We start from the raw sequence: 17,330 nt of genomic DNA on the forward strand, positions 1-17,330 counted from the left end.
TATCTGTTGATAAAACGTGATATCTGTTGTCCTAAAATTTTATCAAAATCGTGTCCTAATATTTTTGAAATCATTACTCCGACCCCTGCAGCACGATATAAACATACAGAACATTGCATTTGTACTCCTGCTAATGTTATCTCAACAGTAAGAGTTATGCTCGGCAAGAATACGGGACTAAAGTTGAATAATTTACAAAAAAGATTTTATGAGCAAGACACAAAATAAAAGCAACATTTTTAAATGCAATAACTGGTATTTATTTTAAAAACATTTGTACAATCCAACATGAGATGTCATCTTCAACAAGAACTAACAGAAGAAAATGACGTAATGAATTATGATTCTTTTAATTTTACAAGAAACTAAACTCAAAATTCGAAACTCATCTTCCTCGGTGAAACCAAGTTCTTACAAGATTATACAACAATTGATTGTTTGAGCAACGGCCGTCTTGGTGAGCAGTTTTTATTTAAGCAGATGCAGCAGCGCCTTTGTCAGCATAAGCGGGTGGCGGCGTTGCAAGGTTGGACATCATGACCTGGTTTGGTTCGTTGACTTCACCTCCCAAGATGGTCACAATCATTGCCAATTTGTTGATCTGGAAAAATAAATTAAGAGCAGTTGTAAAAGACTGAAGTTTTTAAAACAGCACTTGAATTAATAAACGTATTAAAATCAACGTTATTGAAGCACTAAATTCAAAAACATTTCAAATGTTTTGGGGTTACAAGACCCCAAAACTCAAGATTTACAAAGATTTAAAGAAATGCATCCAGAAAGACTTTCAACTAGAAGATTGATAAAGTGGTTCCTTCTAACGCTGGAATAAAGGTTTTCAATATTTGTGTTCGATTTTACACTTAATTATATAGCTATTTTAATGTTTTATTATTTATTTATTTATTTATTCTTTTTATTTTTTTTTATTCTTTGCCTAATTGTAAAAATTTACTTTTTAAGATATGAAGTGTCTGCTTGAAAAAAAAAAAATGTGGCCATTCTATTTTAACAGACATTTTAATTTTTTTCACAAAACACCCCTAAAGGCTTCAAACATGTTTTTTCCTTGTTTGAATGAACTTTATGATTTTTAATTTTTCAAATTCCGGTCAGTTGACCATTAAGACATTGGATCACGGGCTTTCCAATACACCTAGTTATCACCAGGAGCGTACACGGGGGGGGGGGAGAAGTGACAACTGTAGGCCCGCGCCCTATTTTTTAAACTGGCATGAAATTGAGGGGTAAACAGCATGGAGGGTGCCCGGAAATGTCATTTGTGACGGGCCCCAAAATTTCTGTGCATGCCCCTGTAGACGTCCAGATGAGCAACTTCTATGGCTTTTCCATAGTTACATAAAGTTTAGGTTGGAGAATCCATGAGACGAAAGCGGTACAAATAGGCATTTAGACAATCGTGTCTTGTTAAAAGCCTAAAATCAGCCACAACAGTAGCTCGAGGAGAATTCGGGACACGCAGTGGGACGTCTCGCACAGTTTTCTCCTGAGTCTACCCTCAGCAACCCCGAAAGCCTCACGACAAAACGAATTTCTGAAAATTCTCCTTATCTTCAATTTTGCACAATGAAGTGGCAAGGCTCCACAAGACCTATGGAGATGACTAGATACTTTTTTGACCAAGAAGTCAGACTTCTCAAGGATGTAACGTAGCAGGCCTCCACGTGGCGCTCCCTGGATAACGCTAAATTTGCTACTGCGTCTGCTGCTCTCCTTGTGATGAACTTTATGAAGAACATGGACTCTGTATATGTTTCCGGCAAAGATTGAAATCCGGCATTCCACAGAATGCCCTTGGCATTATATGTACAACGCCTAAAGCTAGCCGGCAATGTATGGGATGATTCATATTTCACACATTACCTAGTCATTCTATAAAATGCTGACTAAGAAATCGGCAAAGTATGAAATGCATCTCCGGTTTGATGCGAATATCACCTGACAAGACAGCAAACAAGGAAAAAGAGGAAAGCAATCAGATTATGCAACAAAAAGAGCTTGTTTCAATAAAACATGGATGAAATTACAATCGATAGTGGATTAAACCATGGCCCTACTTAATTTTTATAGACCATGACAGTGCCATTGATTGGTGGATGCAGGGATTCCGTACAGCGCCTCTTGCGGTCAAAATGGGCGACGTCCAATCAAAATTAAACGAACTTTGAAACGTTGACATTGATTGGTGGATGCATAGCAGATCATAAGTTGCATCAGTTGAACACGGAAAAGTCATAAATTGCCAAGGCCCAAAGCGTCAGCTCCCCCCCCCCCCCATCTAATGGGGCCATTATTAATCCAACATGAAGAAGACATGCTTACCGAAGAGATTTTCGTTTCTGATACTTTTGTGAGTGTTTAAAGGAAACGAGAGATGCACTTGCATGCAAAAAGTGCCAAAAAATTCATATATTCTGTGAACATGCTACGTCATTTACATAGTAGCATTATCAAGTAGACTGTTTCTTCCTTTGATTTAATAGCATTTGTCATTCTATACTATACCTAGGGATTATATACAATGCCCAGGGAAAGTATGTAATAATTTTCGTGTTTCTTACTTTGCCTGAAAACTTCTGGCATTATTACACAGACAACTAGCTGCATTGCCCGGCTTTGCACGTTCTACCTCGAAAATAAAAGTTATGTCAAGTGACTCATGTTCAACAATCGGGCTTCAATTTGGGGAAAAAAATACTGTAAAATTTCCCGTCAAAATAATCGTTCTTAAAGAAAGAAAACGGCAAATCAAAAATTCCCGAATAAATTAAACGCAACATCTTGAATATGAAAGAAAAAAGAATGAAGATAAGTCCCCAAATAACAATCAAAAGGGGAAATTTTTACCTCAAAACAAAAACAAAATTTTATTTAGTCACATCCGAGGAAAGAAAAAGTGGCAACCTTCTGAACGCTAATTTTAAATGAGATCGCGCAAACGATAGTTTTCCGATATGAAAATAAAGTTCTATTAGGCTTGAAAGTGCTTTTTGATTTAATTCTGCTGATTTTACAGCCTTTTTTTTTTTTTTTTGGAAATTCGAAGGAAGTGAATGAACTTTATGGGTATTTTTCGCGGGCTTTCGAATAGCGCTAAAATTGACCTGATCGGATAATTATTTCGGGTAGAAAGAGCCATTTAATGCCATTTTCGTTTCCTAAAATTAAAATTCGAACGGTTCGGTTCCTTTTTGGCGTTTGAAAATACCCCAACGTTTCTTCTCGGGTACCCAAGTACCTCCCTGCCAAATGTGGTTGAGATCCGACTGAAACTGTGGATTTGTATAGGGAACACACACACATATATATAAATACACACACATCTATATTCTCTGTTTTATTTATATAGATGCCTAGACATTCTATAGAACACTAGCGTTTCATACAGTGCCGGTAACATATTTGATGCAGTTAAGTTTTAGAGATTTTTAGAAACATTGTTTAAATTACTATACGTGAACTATAGAAAGCCTAAGTCAATAAATAGGAAACTGACGTATAAGATACGTATGTTACTGCGTCGACCAATATTTTTTAAATATTTTTTCTGGAAATCTTCAAACTTTAATTGCATTATATAGAAACAGGGTATATAGTTTATCTTCTTCGAAAAGTTGTATGAAAAAGGAAATTTAACTTTTGGGATTTGTAGAATGTTTTGTGCAACACATTTCCAATTGCTCAGATAATTCATTTTTGATGATTGCTTAATAAATTATTGTATTACTTTTAAAGTAATGCAATTATAAACAAGAACAGCATTATACATTAATGCCGGTCTTTTTGCCTAGTGTTTAGTACGAATACAAATCTTTAGAAATAGACTGATGGTTATGAAAAATTATCATTTTTCAAATTTGGCTGCTTGCGGTTATTTATTTATTTATTTATTTAGCTTTTTTCAGTTCAAAATCAAAGTGACGGCAGCAAGATGCCACGGTTTCAACGTATTGAAGTGAAGTTTATCATTTGACCACTACGAGTGTTTATGACAAAAACATTCGTATTCGTTTCAAACATTCATTTCCTTTAAATTAAAAACACATCATTTGGTAATGATCCAAAACTTGTTCTAGCAAAGTGTTAATTCGATAATTAATTTAAAAAATAAATTAAATATAAAAAACAGGATGTATAAAAGCTAATGGTTCGGAAATATTGTAAGTTTGATTATTTGAAGATACTGTGATACTTGTGATTCTGAAGATGTTTGATATGTTGAATTTTGTTTAAGTTTGATTATTTAATGTTTATTGAACAATTTTTAAAAACAAATTAAAATAAAAGGAAAGAAAAAAATAAAAATAAAGACAACAACGATTTGAAAGGATAATGATCCAGAAATTTTGCAAAAAAAAAAAATATTTATGTTGGATAATTGGGAACTAACGTATGAACTACAAAAGTCCAACTTACCGCAGCAACTTTCTTGGGATCCAGTGGTACCCCCAAAGCTGCCTGGTTGTTCAAGTCCGCCAACATGAATGACATGGCGTTATTCAGTTTTTCAACTTTGGGATTGGGGGCACTGAAAGAAAAGCAACACCCTTAGTCAGCAGAAAAAAAAATGTGTATTTTTTTCATTTTAAAGAATATTTCTTTAAGTTTAGTTTACACTAAAAAGTAAGAAATAAAATAAGTACAAATATATGGTTTCTTGACTGCAACAATCAAATATTGCAGTTGATCTTAATATCTTTATCTTTAGGTTAATTCTAAAGTAGCAAATAAAATTCAAATTAAAAATTAAGAGAAGAAGCAATAAAGGCGGTATAGTAAAAGCTATTTATACAAAGCTGTATAGCGTATATTTAATTTCTTCTCTCACATATTTAATTTAAATTACATTAGCTGTTTTAGAATTAACTTATAAAAACAACAGCAATTTTTTAGTGTTGTAATCAAGAAATCATACATTAACTTCAATTCATACTTTTTAGTACGGACCAACCTTGTAGAAATAGTCTTTAAAAAAAAAACAATATTTTTTACATTTTATTTTGAAGTTTTTTCGTTTTGAAATCTATTTGAGGTGAAACTTTTTTAAATATAAAGCATATTTACTTATTACCTATCCTTATTTAAAATAAGAAAAAAAAATTTTACCTTCGTTTTAATACAAATGTATTGCGCATAAATTGAGAATAACTTATATTTACGTATTATCTGCTCTAAATATTGCAAGTTTGAGTGCTCAAATTTAAAATCAATTTTGAACAAGGATAGTGAAAAAAAAAAAAAAGCTTTTTGAAATGCTTTTAAATTGATGATTTGACTTGAATGAAAGAATGCGTGAAAACCTGCATTATTTGTTAAGTTTGAAATATACAAAATCCAAATATATGTTGTTAAGTTCAACTTTGAAATTAACTTGATAAATTTATTTAAAAAACTAACTTTACAAATGCTATTATTTTCATTGTTTTTGGCTACAATTCAAAGACAGCTACGTTTACTTTAACTTTAATTACTATTATTTCTCATTGGTTTTGACAACAGGAAGTAAAACGCTGGCATTGTGGCAGATAACGTAAGTTAAGAAATAGTTTTTAACAAAAAGATCCCAAACATATGATTTTGAATTTGAAAGAATTTGCCCAGCACCAAGCATACAACGATATAGCTATTTGTCTTCGTTGCTTTTTTAAACTTCTGCTTTACCTTCAAATGAGATAGTCTATGTGCAGTGTTTCTTAAATTGTGTGCCGCGGAACCCCAGGGTTTCATGGATATATTTTTGGGGTTACATGAGTGAAGCTTTTAATCACATTCAGACTACTCTAACTGAAGAAAAACCAGAGGTTACTGAAGTAAAATCAGGCGTTCCACGAAAAAAGTAGACATTAAAAAGGATTCCATTAATCAAAGAAATTAAGAAACACTGGTCTATGGTGTGGCTTTGATAAGTTAATACCTGATCTAGACAATGTTTTCCTCTTTTTTGGTTGTTCAGTGAAAAAAAGAACGTGTTTCTGGCGCCAAATGTCAGTGCAAGATTTTTTCCTGTTTCGACCAAAACATAAATGAATTCGTTTAAAGGTCAAGTGTCTTGTTATTAAAGCCATACTTTACGGTGGTAATTGGTGATATTTGAATAAAGAAATAAAGCTTATAATCAACAAGTGAAAAAGAGAAGAGGAGAAAGTATTAAAATAGTACAGCAAACAGCAAAGTATAACAGGTTAAATCAAAATTACTCACGCTGTCGTAACATCTGCTGCGTCTACATCTGGTACTGCTTCTTCGGCTTGCCTCGGCAATCTCCGACAACAAACGCCTAAAATTCAAATGAACCATGTTATTATTTAAAATCAACAAATTAAATAAAAAGCTTCCTCAGTCCAAGTAACTAAAAATAATAATAATCTTTTGAGCTCATCACATTTTTCTGAACATGAAACGTTTAATTAATGTGAGAAATAGAAAAAAAAAATTAAGAAAAAGAAACCTAGAATACGGTTATAAATCAACTCTTATTAATTTGGAACTGGAAAACAAAACAAAAAAAAAAGCAAAATACAGTAGACTCTCGTTTTACGCGGGGGTCACGTTCCACGGAAATGCCGCGTAAATTGAGACCTAATAGTAATGTCAAAAAAAGGTTAGGTTCCATAGATTAAAAAAAAAAACCTCATTCTAGTGATGACTAATTGTATAATAAGTTTAATGTGTACTTACATCGATTTTATGCACAACATGCATAAAGAAAACATAAACCAATTTCGTGTTCTGTTTATAAAAAGGAGCTCGCTATGATAGTCTTTTGGAAGTCAATAATAATTTTTCTCCGTAATTCTTTGCAGAGCATTAACGTATCCATGATCACTTGCGTCATTTCCGTAGTAGAATCTTAATTCACTAACAAATCAGAAAGATCATTTCTATTGTCTAGGAATGGCTCAAAATTTTCAATGTGAACGTTTTTGGTTGTGTGTCACCAAAGTCGGTATCCTCGTTGGTCTGGCCTCCTTTGTCACTCCTAAAAGCTCTTCTTCCAGTGAGTTCTGAACTGTGTGAGTTTAATAACTTTACTTCTGGAAAGAACTCTGGAACCAATCGCATAAAATGTCTCTAGTGGCCCAAGCTCGATTATTAGCAAGCCAAAATGCAGTTGATTACGCATAATCAGCAATCTTTAGGAGTTTGAATTCTGAAAGAAGGGAGAATTTTATCTGTTTGCATTGCCGCATTCGTGTAAAACCGAAACTCATCCGCGTAAAATAAAACAAAGGTGTCAAATCTTAAACCGCGTATAATCGGAACGGCGTAAAATAAAACCGCGTAAAACGAGGGACTACGGTAGTTTGAATCGTACAAAACTTGAATTGGACAAAGTATGTGTTACTTGGAAAATAGAGTGTTAGATTAAAGTAAAGTATTCAATAAAAAAAATAAACGCTACTGTAATATCTGCCTGCTTTTTATCGGCGTATTAACTCTTCTTTGCTGACAAATATACTATAGATTAAAATGATAATTATAACAACACTATGTGTTCAACTTGTTAGCAAGCATATTCACTTCAATCGTTTCCACTAAAAGTGTTCAAAACATTGTATGATAAGCTTCTGCTTAATTTTGGTTAATTAATTTAGGTATACAAAAATTTTAATGTTATCTATGGCAACATTTCTTACTCTTTTTTGACCAGCGAACCGTTAATCATTAATTTGAGCGAACATTTCACAGACCAATATTTTATTTTCTTTGAAAATCCTCATATATATAATAGCCAATGATCGAGTAACCAGCGAGTTTCAACAATGAAACTCTCGCCACGGCGTGATAATTCGGTAATGTTTAACCAGGGGTGATTGTGTTCCGGTATTTTACCGGATTTCCGGTATTTACATCTTGATTTCCGGTATCTTCATCTTCGAAAATACCGGAACCATCCTATATTTTCAGAAAAACCCACTTTTGTAAAATTTAGGTCGATGTTTAATGAAACGCCGAAAGTCCAAATTGAAGACGTTTCGTTTGGTATAAAGCGTAAGCTACCGTCATGTTTTGCAATCTCTATGGTAATTATTGAAGACCAGCTGGGGTGAAAGATGGAATGAAGGCTAGATAAGAAGAGAAAAGAGCGTTACTTGATATTTTTCCTCTTAATATTTTCTTTTCAAGATGTCTAATATCGTTTCTCTGTTGCATATCTTAATATGCAGATGATGTAACTAGGGTTGGCCATTCCCCCCCACTGCGATGGCACCCCTCAACAATGGCTTATATATGTGTTTATTTTGGAGGGGGCCCATATTACCAAGATTAGCTCTCCCCCCACTTTTTTTTGAAGTTTCAATTTTTTTGGGGGGCGGGGAACAACAGTGCCCTGATTTTTTCATTTTTTTCATAGACTTCATTCCGTCACCCATTGGCACGACCGAAGAATAGTTTTAAGAGGGCACTCTTAAAAAATTCTCGCTTTAGATGGTTGGTGTGGAGGGGGGGGGGGGATCCAGGGGGGTTTTCCCCGGAATTTTTTTTAAATATTAGGTTTAAGAACGCCTATTAAGTAAGCGATCTCTGCTGATGCTACGGAGAAGAAAAATTCTGTGGGACTTCTCTGGAAATTTTTTGAAATTGAAGCATTTTCGGCTATATTTGTTGGCGTTAGGGTAATGAAAGATATGGGACTTTTTGAAGTTGCTCCCGATCGATTTGAAAAAAAAAAAAAAAAAAAAAAAAAACCTAAATCGATCATCCCTCTGCCCGATTTTTCAAAATTGAAGTTCTAAAAATGCAGATTAACTTCGATTATTTCAGACTAAATTCGATGATGTTAAGGGCAGGACGGTTCTGTGGCTTTCCCCTAAAACTATTTCGAAATTGAAGTCCTAAAAAACGAAGTTTTAAAGAGAAATTCAGTGATATTAGGTGGGGGGGGGGGGATTTAAACACTCTCCACCTTAAATGTTTAGAAATTGGAGGTCATAAAAACGCGATTGTGGACCATATTTGGTAACGTTAGGGGTTCGGGCATTTAAAAATTGAAGCTCCAGAAAAGCAATCTTGAACGATTTTCGATGCTATTAGAAGAAAATTCGTTTAATAATTATCCCCTGGAAATTTTTCGACATTGAAGCCCTGAAAATAAGATTTCAGACGCTCTTTTAGGGGTTTTTTTGGGGGGGGGGAGGGCTTGCGAAGTGTAGCATTTTGAAGACTTTTATTTTTAGACAGACTAGGAAAAAGAAAAAAAAAAGAGCGAGAGGGGGGCATGAAAGAAATAAGAGCTTATGTTCGTAATTACCTGAATAATAGTAAGTAACTTTCGAAATTTTTATTTTAAGATTTTTTTTCATAAGAAATTTAGATTTTGTCCCAACATTAAGCAATCTTTGGAAAGGAAGAGTTCGAGAAGAAAGGTAAAACGCAATTTCCCTTGAAAGATAAAACGCAATTTCAGGTTATCTCTCGAGAATGGAGTCGTTTAGAGGTAAGGGGAGGTTAAGGATCTCTTTCCGAAACTTTTCAAAATTGAAATCTTAAAGGGCACAATATCAGACTATTTTTGGTAGTGAGGATGGCCGTTCTAGGACTCTCCTCTAGCAATATTTTAAAATTGCTGTCCGAAAAACGCCTAAATAAATGCGTTTTTAGGACATCAATTTTCCAATATTAATCCAACCAAACAACTAAAACTTATTTTAAATTTCTTGCAGGGGACGAAAGTTAAGGAGAGAAACATTTTGAAGATTCTTCTTTTCAGATAGACAAGAAAAAAGAGGGGGAGGGGGGATAGTGAAAGAAAGAGAGGGGAAATTAATTTGCTAAGCAATAATACGCATCTGTTAAACGTTTTTAATTTAAAGTTTTCTTTTTGAAAGAATTGAGATTTTCTCCCCCGCATTATTTGCTTTTCTTTTTTAAAAAATTACTTCGCTTTCCCAAGACACGCTCTCTTCTTGAGAAAGAGGTACAGATTCCCTGACTCCTTCTGAACACCATTGACTGGTGCCCTCTAACGCAGAGGGTTCCTAAACTCTAACGATTCGCGGCATCTTTTAAAGAATTAAAATTTTCTCACGACACCCTATAGTCTAGTTTTATTACATACTAGAAAATCACCCGTCAAGGTATAACGGGTGCAAATTGATTCTACATTTGAGCGAAGTAATTGCCTGTTTGGTGGTAGTTTGATAGGTGAAATTGTAACCCTAACTCCAGTGGATTAACATTAAACTCCAGTAGATAGCTTTCATTGTCGACGATTTTTACGCTTCTTCATTCTCCTAAAATGAGTCTTACCAGTAAAACAGTCGAGTTACCGGATCCAGTTCAGCCCTGTCAAAATAAAACATTTCCCTGCATGTCAAATATTACCAAAAAATATCAAATTATCATGCCGTGGCGCAAGTTTCATTGTTGATGACGTCAGCGTTACTCTATCATTCGCTATTATTTATATGAGGATTATTATTACCAGGGTCTCTTCGCGGCACCCTTCACCTCTTCCTGAGCCATCCAGCTCAGAAATCCCTTATATAACGTATTAGTATTATCCCTATCATTATTGTATTATTATTGTTCTGTAGCTGAAAGTTCGGAAGTTATTTGTGAGCAAACTAAAACCAAATAATAACTACCTTTATTTACTTTTTCCCCAGATTTTGGAGGGGGCCCGGGCCCCCTCAGCCCTTCCCTTATATACGCCCTTGCCCCTCAATTTTACCAAGCCCCCTTTTCCCTCAAGAATTGCCACCCACTAATAAAAAGACTTAAATTGTTCTAAATTAATTTCACCAAAAGTTTCTGTGGTATAATCTGCTTCATGACCCCCCCCCCCCTCCCCTCCCGACACAAACACATGAAAATCTTTGCTATAACTATATTATTAGATTAAATTGCTAAAATATTTATTCACCAAGATGGCCTATGGCTTTTCTCTGTTGTAGATGATTATGCAATAGGCTTTACAGTCCCCCCCCCCATTAAATGTTGAATTTAACGACTTATATATATCGGAAATATCGATATTTGGAGAGAGATATATCGTGGCATTAATAATTCCGGATAACGCCTAGCCCTATTGCGCAGGGATCATAATACATGCTGCCCCTTTTGCCCCAAACTTATTTAATTCTGAAATATTTATGCACTTTTAGAAAATGAATGTAATAAATGGTTAAGGATTCAGATACAATGGAGGAAAATAAAACATTCTTTGAAAAATTTTTAGAAATGAGAAAAATTAAAAGAATTTAATTCTCTCCATGCACATGAACATATTAAGTCCAATTAAAACTTCGAGTTTTAGCCCCAACAAATAATTATGTACAGTGGCTCCAAAAAGTGTTCGTACACCTACGACTTTCAATGATATAGGGCCCTATTCATTGGTTAGAATTAATTTTTCGCAATGGGTATTTAATTATAAGATCTATGATCAATTTTCAACAAAACGACATAATTTTTTTAAAAAAAATATTAAAACTTAAGTTTTTAAAAATCAAAAACCAAAAAGTGCCGGAAATTTTATCTCACAAAAGTCTTCGTACACTTTAAAAAATGTCTATATATTATTAAACAATCTAACTTTTTATTAAGTTATTATTTAGTAGAATATCATGCAGTATCAATAACATCTTTTAAATGTCTGGGAATAGATTTCATTTTTTTAATTTCTTTTTTTGCGTAATTTCTGAGTAAGTGTTGAACCACACTTCGAGTCTTATTGTTACTAGCTCTATTTTCGTTTCAAAGCCGTATTTTCGTAATCTAGCCTCCAGATATCTCTAAATATATTACATTAAGTTCAAATCTGGAGATTGAAGGGGTATTTTCTAAACTTAAGGACAATTTTTGAGGCACTAGACGCAAACGTTGAAAACCGTGTGCTTCTTATCGTTGTTTTGATAAAAAACAAAGTTGTTTCCGATAACCAAATTTTTGGCTAATAGTTTAAAATTGGTTTTTAAAGTATTTAAAGGAACAGCATGATTGATTATTTTAGCAAAAAAATCCAGACTACCAAGTCCTGGTGCTGATATGCACCCTCACACAAGAACGCCTTCACCGTCCTGATTAACTGGTTCAACTAAGTTCTTAAGATTAAGTTCTTATTTATTTTTTCTTCTATTTACAATTATACAAAATTTTAACCGGAACCAAAAATGTTGAATTCATTTTTATCTGTAAGTAAGACGTAATTTCAAAACGTTTTGAGCTTATTTATCATTGGTTTTGCGACGAAAAGCGTAAGCTTTCTGTTTTTTGTACGGCCAAGAAACTTTCTGCGGGAAGAGGTCCCATTTAATCCAGCTAATCAGAGAACTTAGCGAACAATTTTAGGTGAAAATTAAATGTAAAAATTTTCATTTAACACTGCAGAAACTTTTACAGCACTCAAATGTGTCTTTTTCGTAATTTTTTTAACTGTAAATCTCCGATCACGCTTTGTCAATTTTGCCGGTTGACCTTTTCTTACCTTGTTTTCGGTCCGATTCTTTTCTTTAAAGCATTTTATCAAGCACTTTGATATAGGATGGAATAAATTAACTAATTTAGAGACTTTTCAAACTAATTTACCGCTACTGTGAGGAAAAAATTCAAATTTCGAATGGTGTTTGCGGTTTTTTACGAATACCAACTATTTTAAAGTAATAAGCACAGTATTAAGGAATAAATAAACAAAAAATTAAAGCCAAATGACTTTTAAGGATCCAACACAATGCAAAAAAAAAAAAAAAAAACGACATATGATAATTTTAATCATGAATTTATTCGAAAATATTTGAGTGTACGATGACTTTTGTGGCATATGATTTCTCCGTCTCTTCGTTTTTTGACCCATTTCAAAAAGAAGATCCGTCTATATTTTAAAAAGAATACAGGATTTTATTTAGAATGACATAGCAATGATGTGAAAAAAAATTGGACTTCATATTCGAATTCAGTTTCGCGTTATTTTGGTTTTACTAAAACATTTCAAAGTGTACGAACACTTTTGGGAGCCACTGTATATAAATAATGTGTGCATACACGTATTGTGTATATGTATGCCCATTTCTTCTTGGAAAAAAGTTCAGGTATTTTTTCATGGAGTCACAATCACCCCTGTGTTTAACATGCAAGGAAAGGCTTTATTGTGACAAGGCTGAACTCAATCCGGTCAATTAACTGTTTTACTGGTAAGACTCTGTCATTTCAGGGAAATGAAGAAACGAAAAAGTGGTCAACAATGAAAGCTACCTACTGGAGTTCAGGGTTAATCCACTGGAGTTAGGGTTAATTTTCACATGTCATACCTAGACAAGCGAATTTCTAGTAAATAAATAAAGAAATAAAAATGTGCGCTTTTTAGATGTGTTACATCAGTTAGTAGTAAGATTTTTTATTATAATTTACTTAGAGTCAGGACTTTATTTGCATGGAAATTAACAGGAGCTGAGCTCCGGCTCTTTTCAATTTCATCACGACTTCACTTTTAGACAAAATTCAAGCCATTTACGTAAGAAATTAAGTTTTAGGGTTCCTGCACTTCTTTAGCTAGAAATTATTACAGCATCATTTAAACACAAAGGTTAGAAATTACTGTAATTATTATCGATAAGTAAATAAACCTTGAAGAAAACTCTTTGAAATATGTGATGAATACCTAACTAATCACTATATTAATGTCAAAATGTCACATAAAATGTTAATGTTAATTGCTATTAACTTTTAAGAAGGAAAACTTTTTTTTTTTTCGTGTCTAAAGAACCTAAAAATCTCCGAGCACCGGCCAAATTTTTCCACCCGAACAGAGAAACCCCGATTTAAGGCATAAAATGATCCTTAATTTGGCTCAACAAATCTCAGATTCACAAAGATCTTTGAAACAGTTGCTTAGAATAGTGGGAGAAGGGGCAAACAAAAGGGAGGTAACTGCGACCTCCCAAAATATTTTCTTATTCTGCAAATTTTGTATGACGATTCGACCAAGGCCGTAGCCAGGATATTTTTTCGGGGAGGGACATGGTCGAGGCAAAGGTGGTTCCAGGATATGTAATCAAGTGTAAAAATAGCATTTAAAAATTACGTTTATTATGTTGTTTGAAAACATTAAACAACAATGTATTTAAAAAATTCGTATCAAATAATTATTTTAATTAATTACTTCATTATTATTTGATATTTAATATATATTCCATAGGAATTATTTATTAGGGAGTTCACAAAATAAGAGGACTGCGTGCGCTTTTACGGTCTATCACACTTGATACAATGTTTTACAATTACGAATGCATGCGTCGGGAGCTTTTAGAATATCTCTCACGTAAATAAGTGAAAATAGTCACAGTTGAAAAGTAATCTACACTCAGCACCTCAAAAAATAAATTAATATTCTTAAAGGCTTACTTTATTAAAATCTACAAAATTAAGCATGTAATCAAAAGTATGATAGGATTAAAAATGATAGTTTTGATCATGTGAATATGTTAAGTCTCTTGTTGAAGTGTATATCAAAGAATGTTTTTAAAATGCTATTCGTAACAAGAGTCATTAGCAATCAGTAATGGACCAAAGTGTGAAAAAATGGGGACTTTTTGAAAATTTTTTAAAAACAAATTTGTATGGTGGTGTGGAGGGAGGGGCGAAAAGAAGAAGAGGTCTGAATGAAAGAAGATTTGCATATAACAAGGCCAAGAGGGCCGTGGTAGCCTGATCGGTAGGGCATTGGACTCGGGGCCGGAGGGGCTCGGGTTCGATCCCCGCTGGTCGAAGACCCACCGTCGTCATTAAAGGGGACTGGGCGACGTTAAATATGCGCGTGGTCTCAATGTCCTCCAAGTGAAACGATACCTCTGGGGGTGCTAGTACCAGGTAGCTATAGCTCTTGGACTAGTTCTAAATTCTCATTAACTGTTCGATCCGGTGATGGTGCTGCCATCTATCGGTATATAAAATAATGGAGGCAAGGCACTAGTATGCAGACCTCGACATAAAATGCAGTTGAAGTCAGTGTGACTCTTGAATAGAAATAGAAACAAGGCCAAGTGATAGTGAGGGAGGAATCGAAGGAAGAGTTTTGATCAGATTGTCTTCGTTTCTTTATTTTTTTGGAGATAATTTAAAATTTGGGGGGAGGATTTGTCTCGACGGTCCCTGCCCTGTCTACGGCCCTGGATTCGACAAGTTTGGAGCCAGTACTCTCAGCAGAGTCTTGAGGATTTTAAAGTTTATTTTAATTTTGTGATGCTGTATTTTCCTGATGTATTTTCACATTAGATGTAGGCACATGCGCATGATCGATAGTCTCTTATCAGTCGGTAAAACTCGGAGTTTCATTCGGTAAAATGAGAACTTCCCCCCTCCCAAAGAGAGTTCCATACTATTTATTGCATCATGGTTCCGCGGAGAATACTTTTTTTTTTTTTCGATTCTACTACAACATCAAACCCGTTAACACAAATTCTATGGGGACAAAAAAAAAAAAAAAAAAAAAAAAAAAAAAAAGAAAAAAGAAAAAAAAATCGTGTTAACCGAATTTTGCGTTACCCGATTTTCAAGTTACCGGATTTTGAGTAAACAGACAAAAAGGTTTTGTTTTTTGTCTCAGAAAAATATGAGAGCCAAAATAGGGGTCTTGGAAGCACAGTTGGTTAGCGCGTAATTGTAGTAATCCCGAGGTGGTGGGTTCGATTCCCGCCCTTTGCCCTAGTTGTAACGTCCTTCTCTTTGTTGTTAACTCTGTCCTACATTATGTGCCTGTATTTGTGCTATCTGTCATATTGGATGTGAGTTTATAAACGGGTCGTGCGTGACCAAGTACACGAACTCGAAATATATATGTTGTCAATAAATCAAATCAAACCAAAATACATGAATACAGAAATGTACACATAATCATTTATATTCATATTTAAAGTCAAGCTATATTAAGTTAAATAAACTAGTATGAAACAAAATTTTTCAAATTAGAATAATAAATTTCATTACCTGTATACATTAATTTTTAACAAACTCTTTGATAGATTTTTGCTTCAATGCTTACAAGTAACATCGTTTTAAAAACGTATCTACTTCTTCTAAGCAATTTAACAACTCGCAAGGCATTCGCCGGCTACCTTTCTAGAATCGTTGCATAGTTTGTATTGCCACCCCCCCACTTCGTTTATATATTTAAACCTTCGAAAGTTAGAAAGGAAATTTCATGAAAAGGGATGGGCTCATGCAAAACGTACCCTTCTTCTTTTCTGTTTTCCGACCTTATTTTTTTCGCTTCCTTAACCGGAATTTCGTTTAAATCATCTTCGTCTTAAATGATCGATTCAGCTATGGTTTTTTTTTTGCTTTATTTGACGGGGAACGCAGGCCCGGATTTGCGTATCCGCAGTGTGGGGGAGGGGAGTACGGCCTTAAAGGAACCAAGAAATTTAAATTAAAAGAAACTAGCACTAAGACTTATTAACGTTGCAATATATACACTGCTGGCCTCTGGGGGGGGGGGGCTACAGATTTTGTTGCAGGAAGGCCTAAAATTTATAGATTCGGGCCTGGGGGAACGGCATTTATTTCGTGTTAAAGGGGTTTGACTGTATTACAATTCTATATTTGAAGCATCTTACATAAAAAACTGTTAACTACTCAAAACTTGCACCAAAAGACCATGAATTTTGGCCAAAGAATTTTTTACTTACCTCCAACAAGTGCGACAACTAAGAAGCTGGCAACCACAAATGATTTCATTTTGAATTTTTAGATGAGCGTTTCGAGTGAAACTCAAAATATCTCAATGTCTGATATCTAATGCAGTTGTTGGCTAGTCAAAAATTCTTTAAATACGAACATTTATCTCGCTTTCTGGCGAGAAAAGACATTTGCGTAATTAGAAATATTTATTAACCCTAAACCCATCACTTACTGATAATGCGCAGCACCACAATGCGGATGTCATTTCTATTACGTTCAAGGTTGCGTGTCATGATATTTTTACGCTTTTACCGGGTGTTGTGAAAAATAATGAATCGTTTTCGTCAAGAAACACTTTTTGTCACCTAAATCCGGGTTCGGAACATGTTTGTGAAAGTCTGATCCTGTAGACATCTGTAGTGAAAGCTGGAGCATTTAGCAAGTCCGAGGATTTTGGTTCGGTTCAGATAAGCACTAGCTAATGTGCCCGTTTTCAGCAAGTTGGACCGAAGCTTGCTGGCATGCTTTCTTTTTTTGAAATAATAATTCTTAGGAATTAATTTTTGTTATTTGATCGCATATTTGTTGGGGATCATTCACAAGTAGTAGCGCCGGGTTTTGGGATACGTGAGGGTGCTCAAACACGAAGTCAAAAATGGGGGATGGGTGTTTGTAACATAGCAGAATCTCAA

At 34.4% G+C, this 17,330-nt stretch overlaps 1 protein-coding gene across 1 annotated transcript; it reads right to left on the bottom strand.

Moving 5' to 3' along the window:
* Nucleotides 1-236: 236 nt before the first annotated feature.
* Nucleotides 237-16,784, bottom strand: LOC129222811 (uncharacterized). The gene is made up of 4 exons (XM_054857362.1): nt 16,647-16,784; nt 6,223-6,298; nt 4,438-4,549; nt 237-601 (listed from the first exon to the last, which is right to left on the bottom strand). The coding sequence occupies exons 1-4, from the start codon at nt 16,693-16,695 to the stop codon at nt 473-475; spliced, it is 366 nt and encodes a 121-aa protein (XP_054713337.1). The 5' UTR covers nt 16,696-16,784; the 3' UTR covers nt 237-472.
* Nucleotides 16,785-17,330: the final 546 nt, after the last annotated feature.

This window comes from Uloborus diversus, chromosome 5 (genome assembly GCF_026930045.1).
Source record: "Uloborus diversus isolate 005 chromosome 5, Udiv.v.3.1, whole genome shotgun sequence".
Classification (NCBI taxonomy): domain Eukaryota; kingdom Metazoa; phylum Arthropoda; class Arachnida; order Araneae; family Uloboridae; genus Uloborus; species Uloborus diversus.

Bases quoted from the DNA above. Each gene is read 5' to 3' on its own strand.
- LOC129222811 (XM_054857362.1), bottom strand. From the start codon at position 16,695: ATGAAATCATTTGTGGTTGCCAGCTTCTTAGTTGTCGCACTTGTTGGA. The intron at 6,299-16,646 runs GTAAGTAAAAAA...TTTGAATTTTAG, and splicing joins AGTTGTCGCACTTGTTGGAG to GCGTTTGTTGTCGGAGATTG. The intron at 602-4,437 runs GTAAGTTGGACT...TTATTTTTCCAG, and splicing joins ATCCCAAGAAAGTTGCTGCG to ATCAACAAATTGGCAATGAT.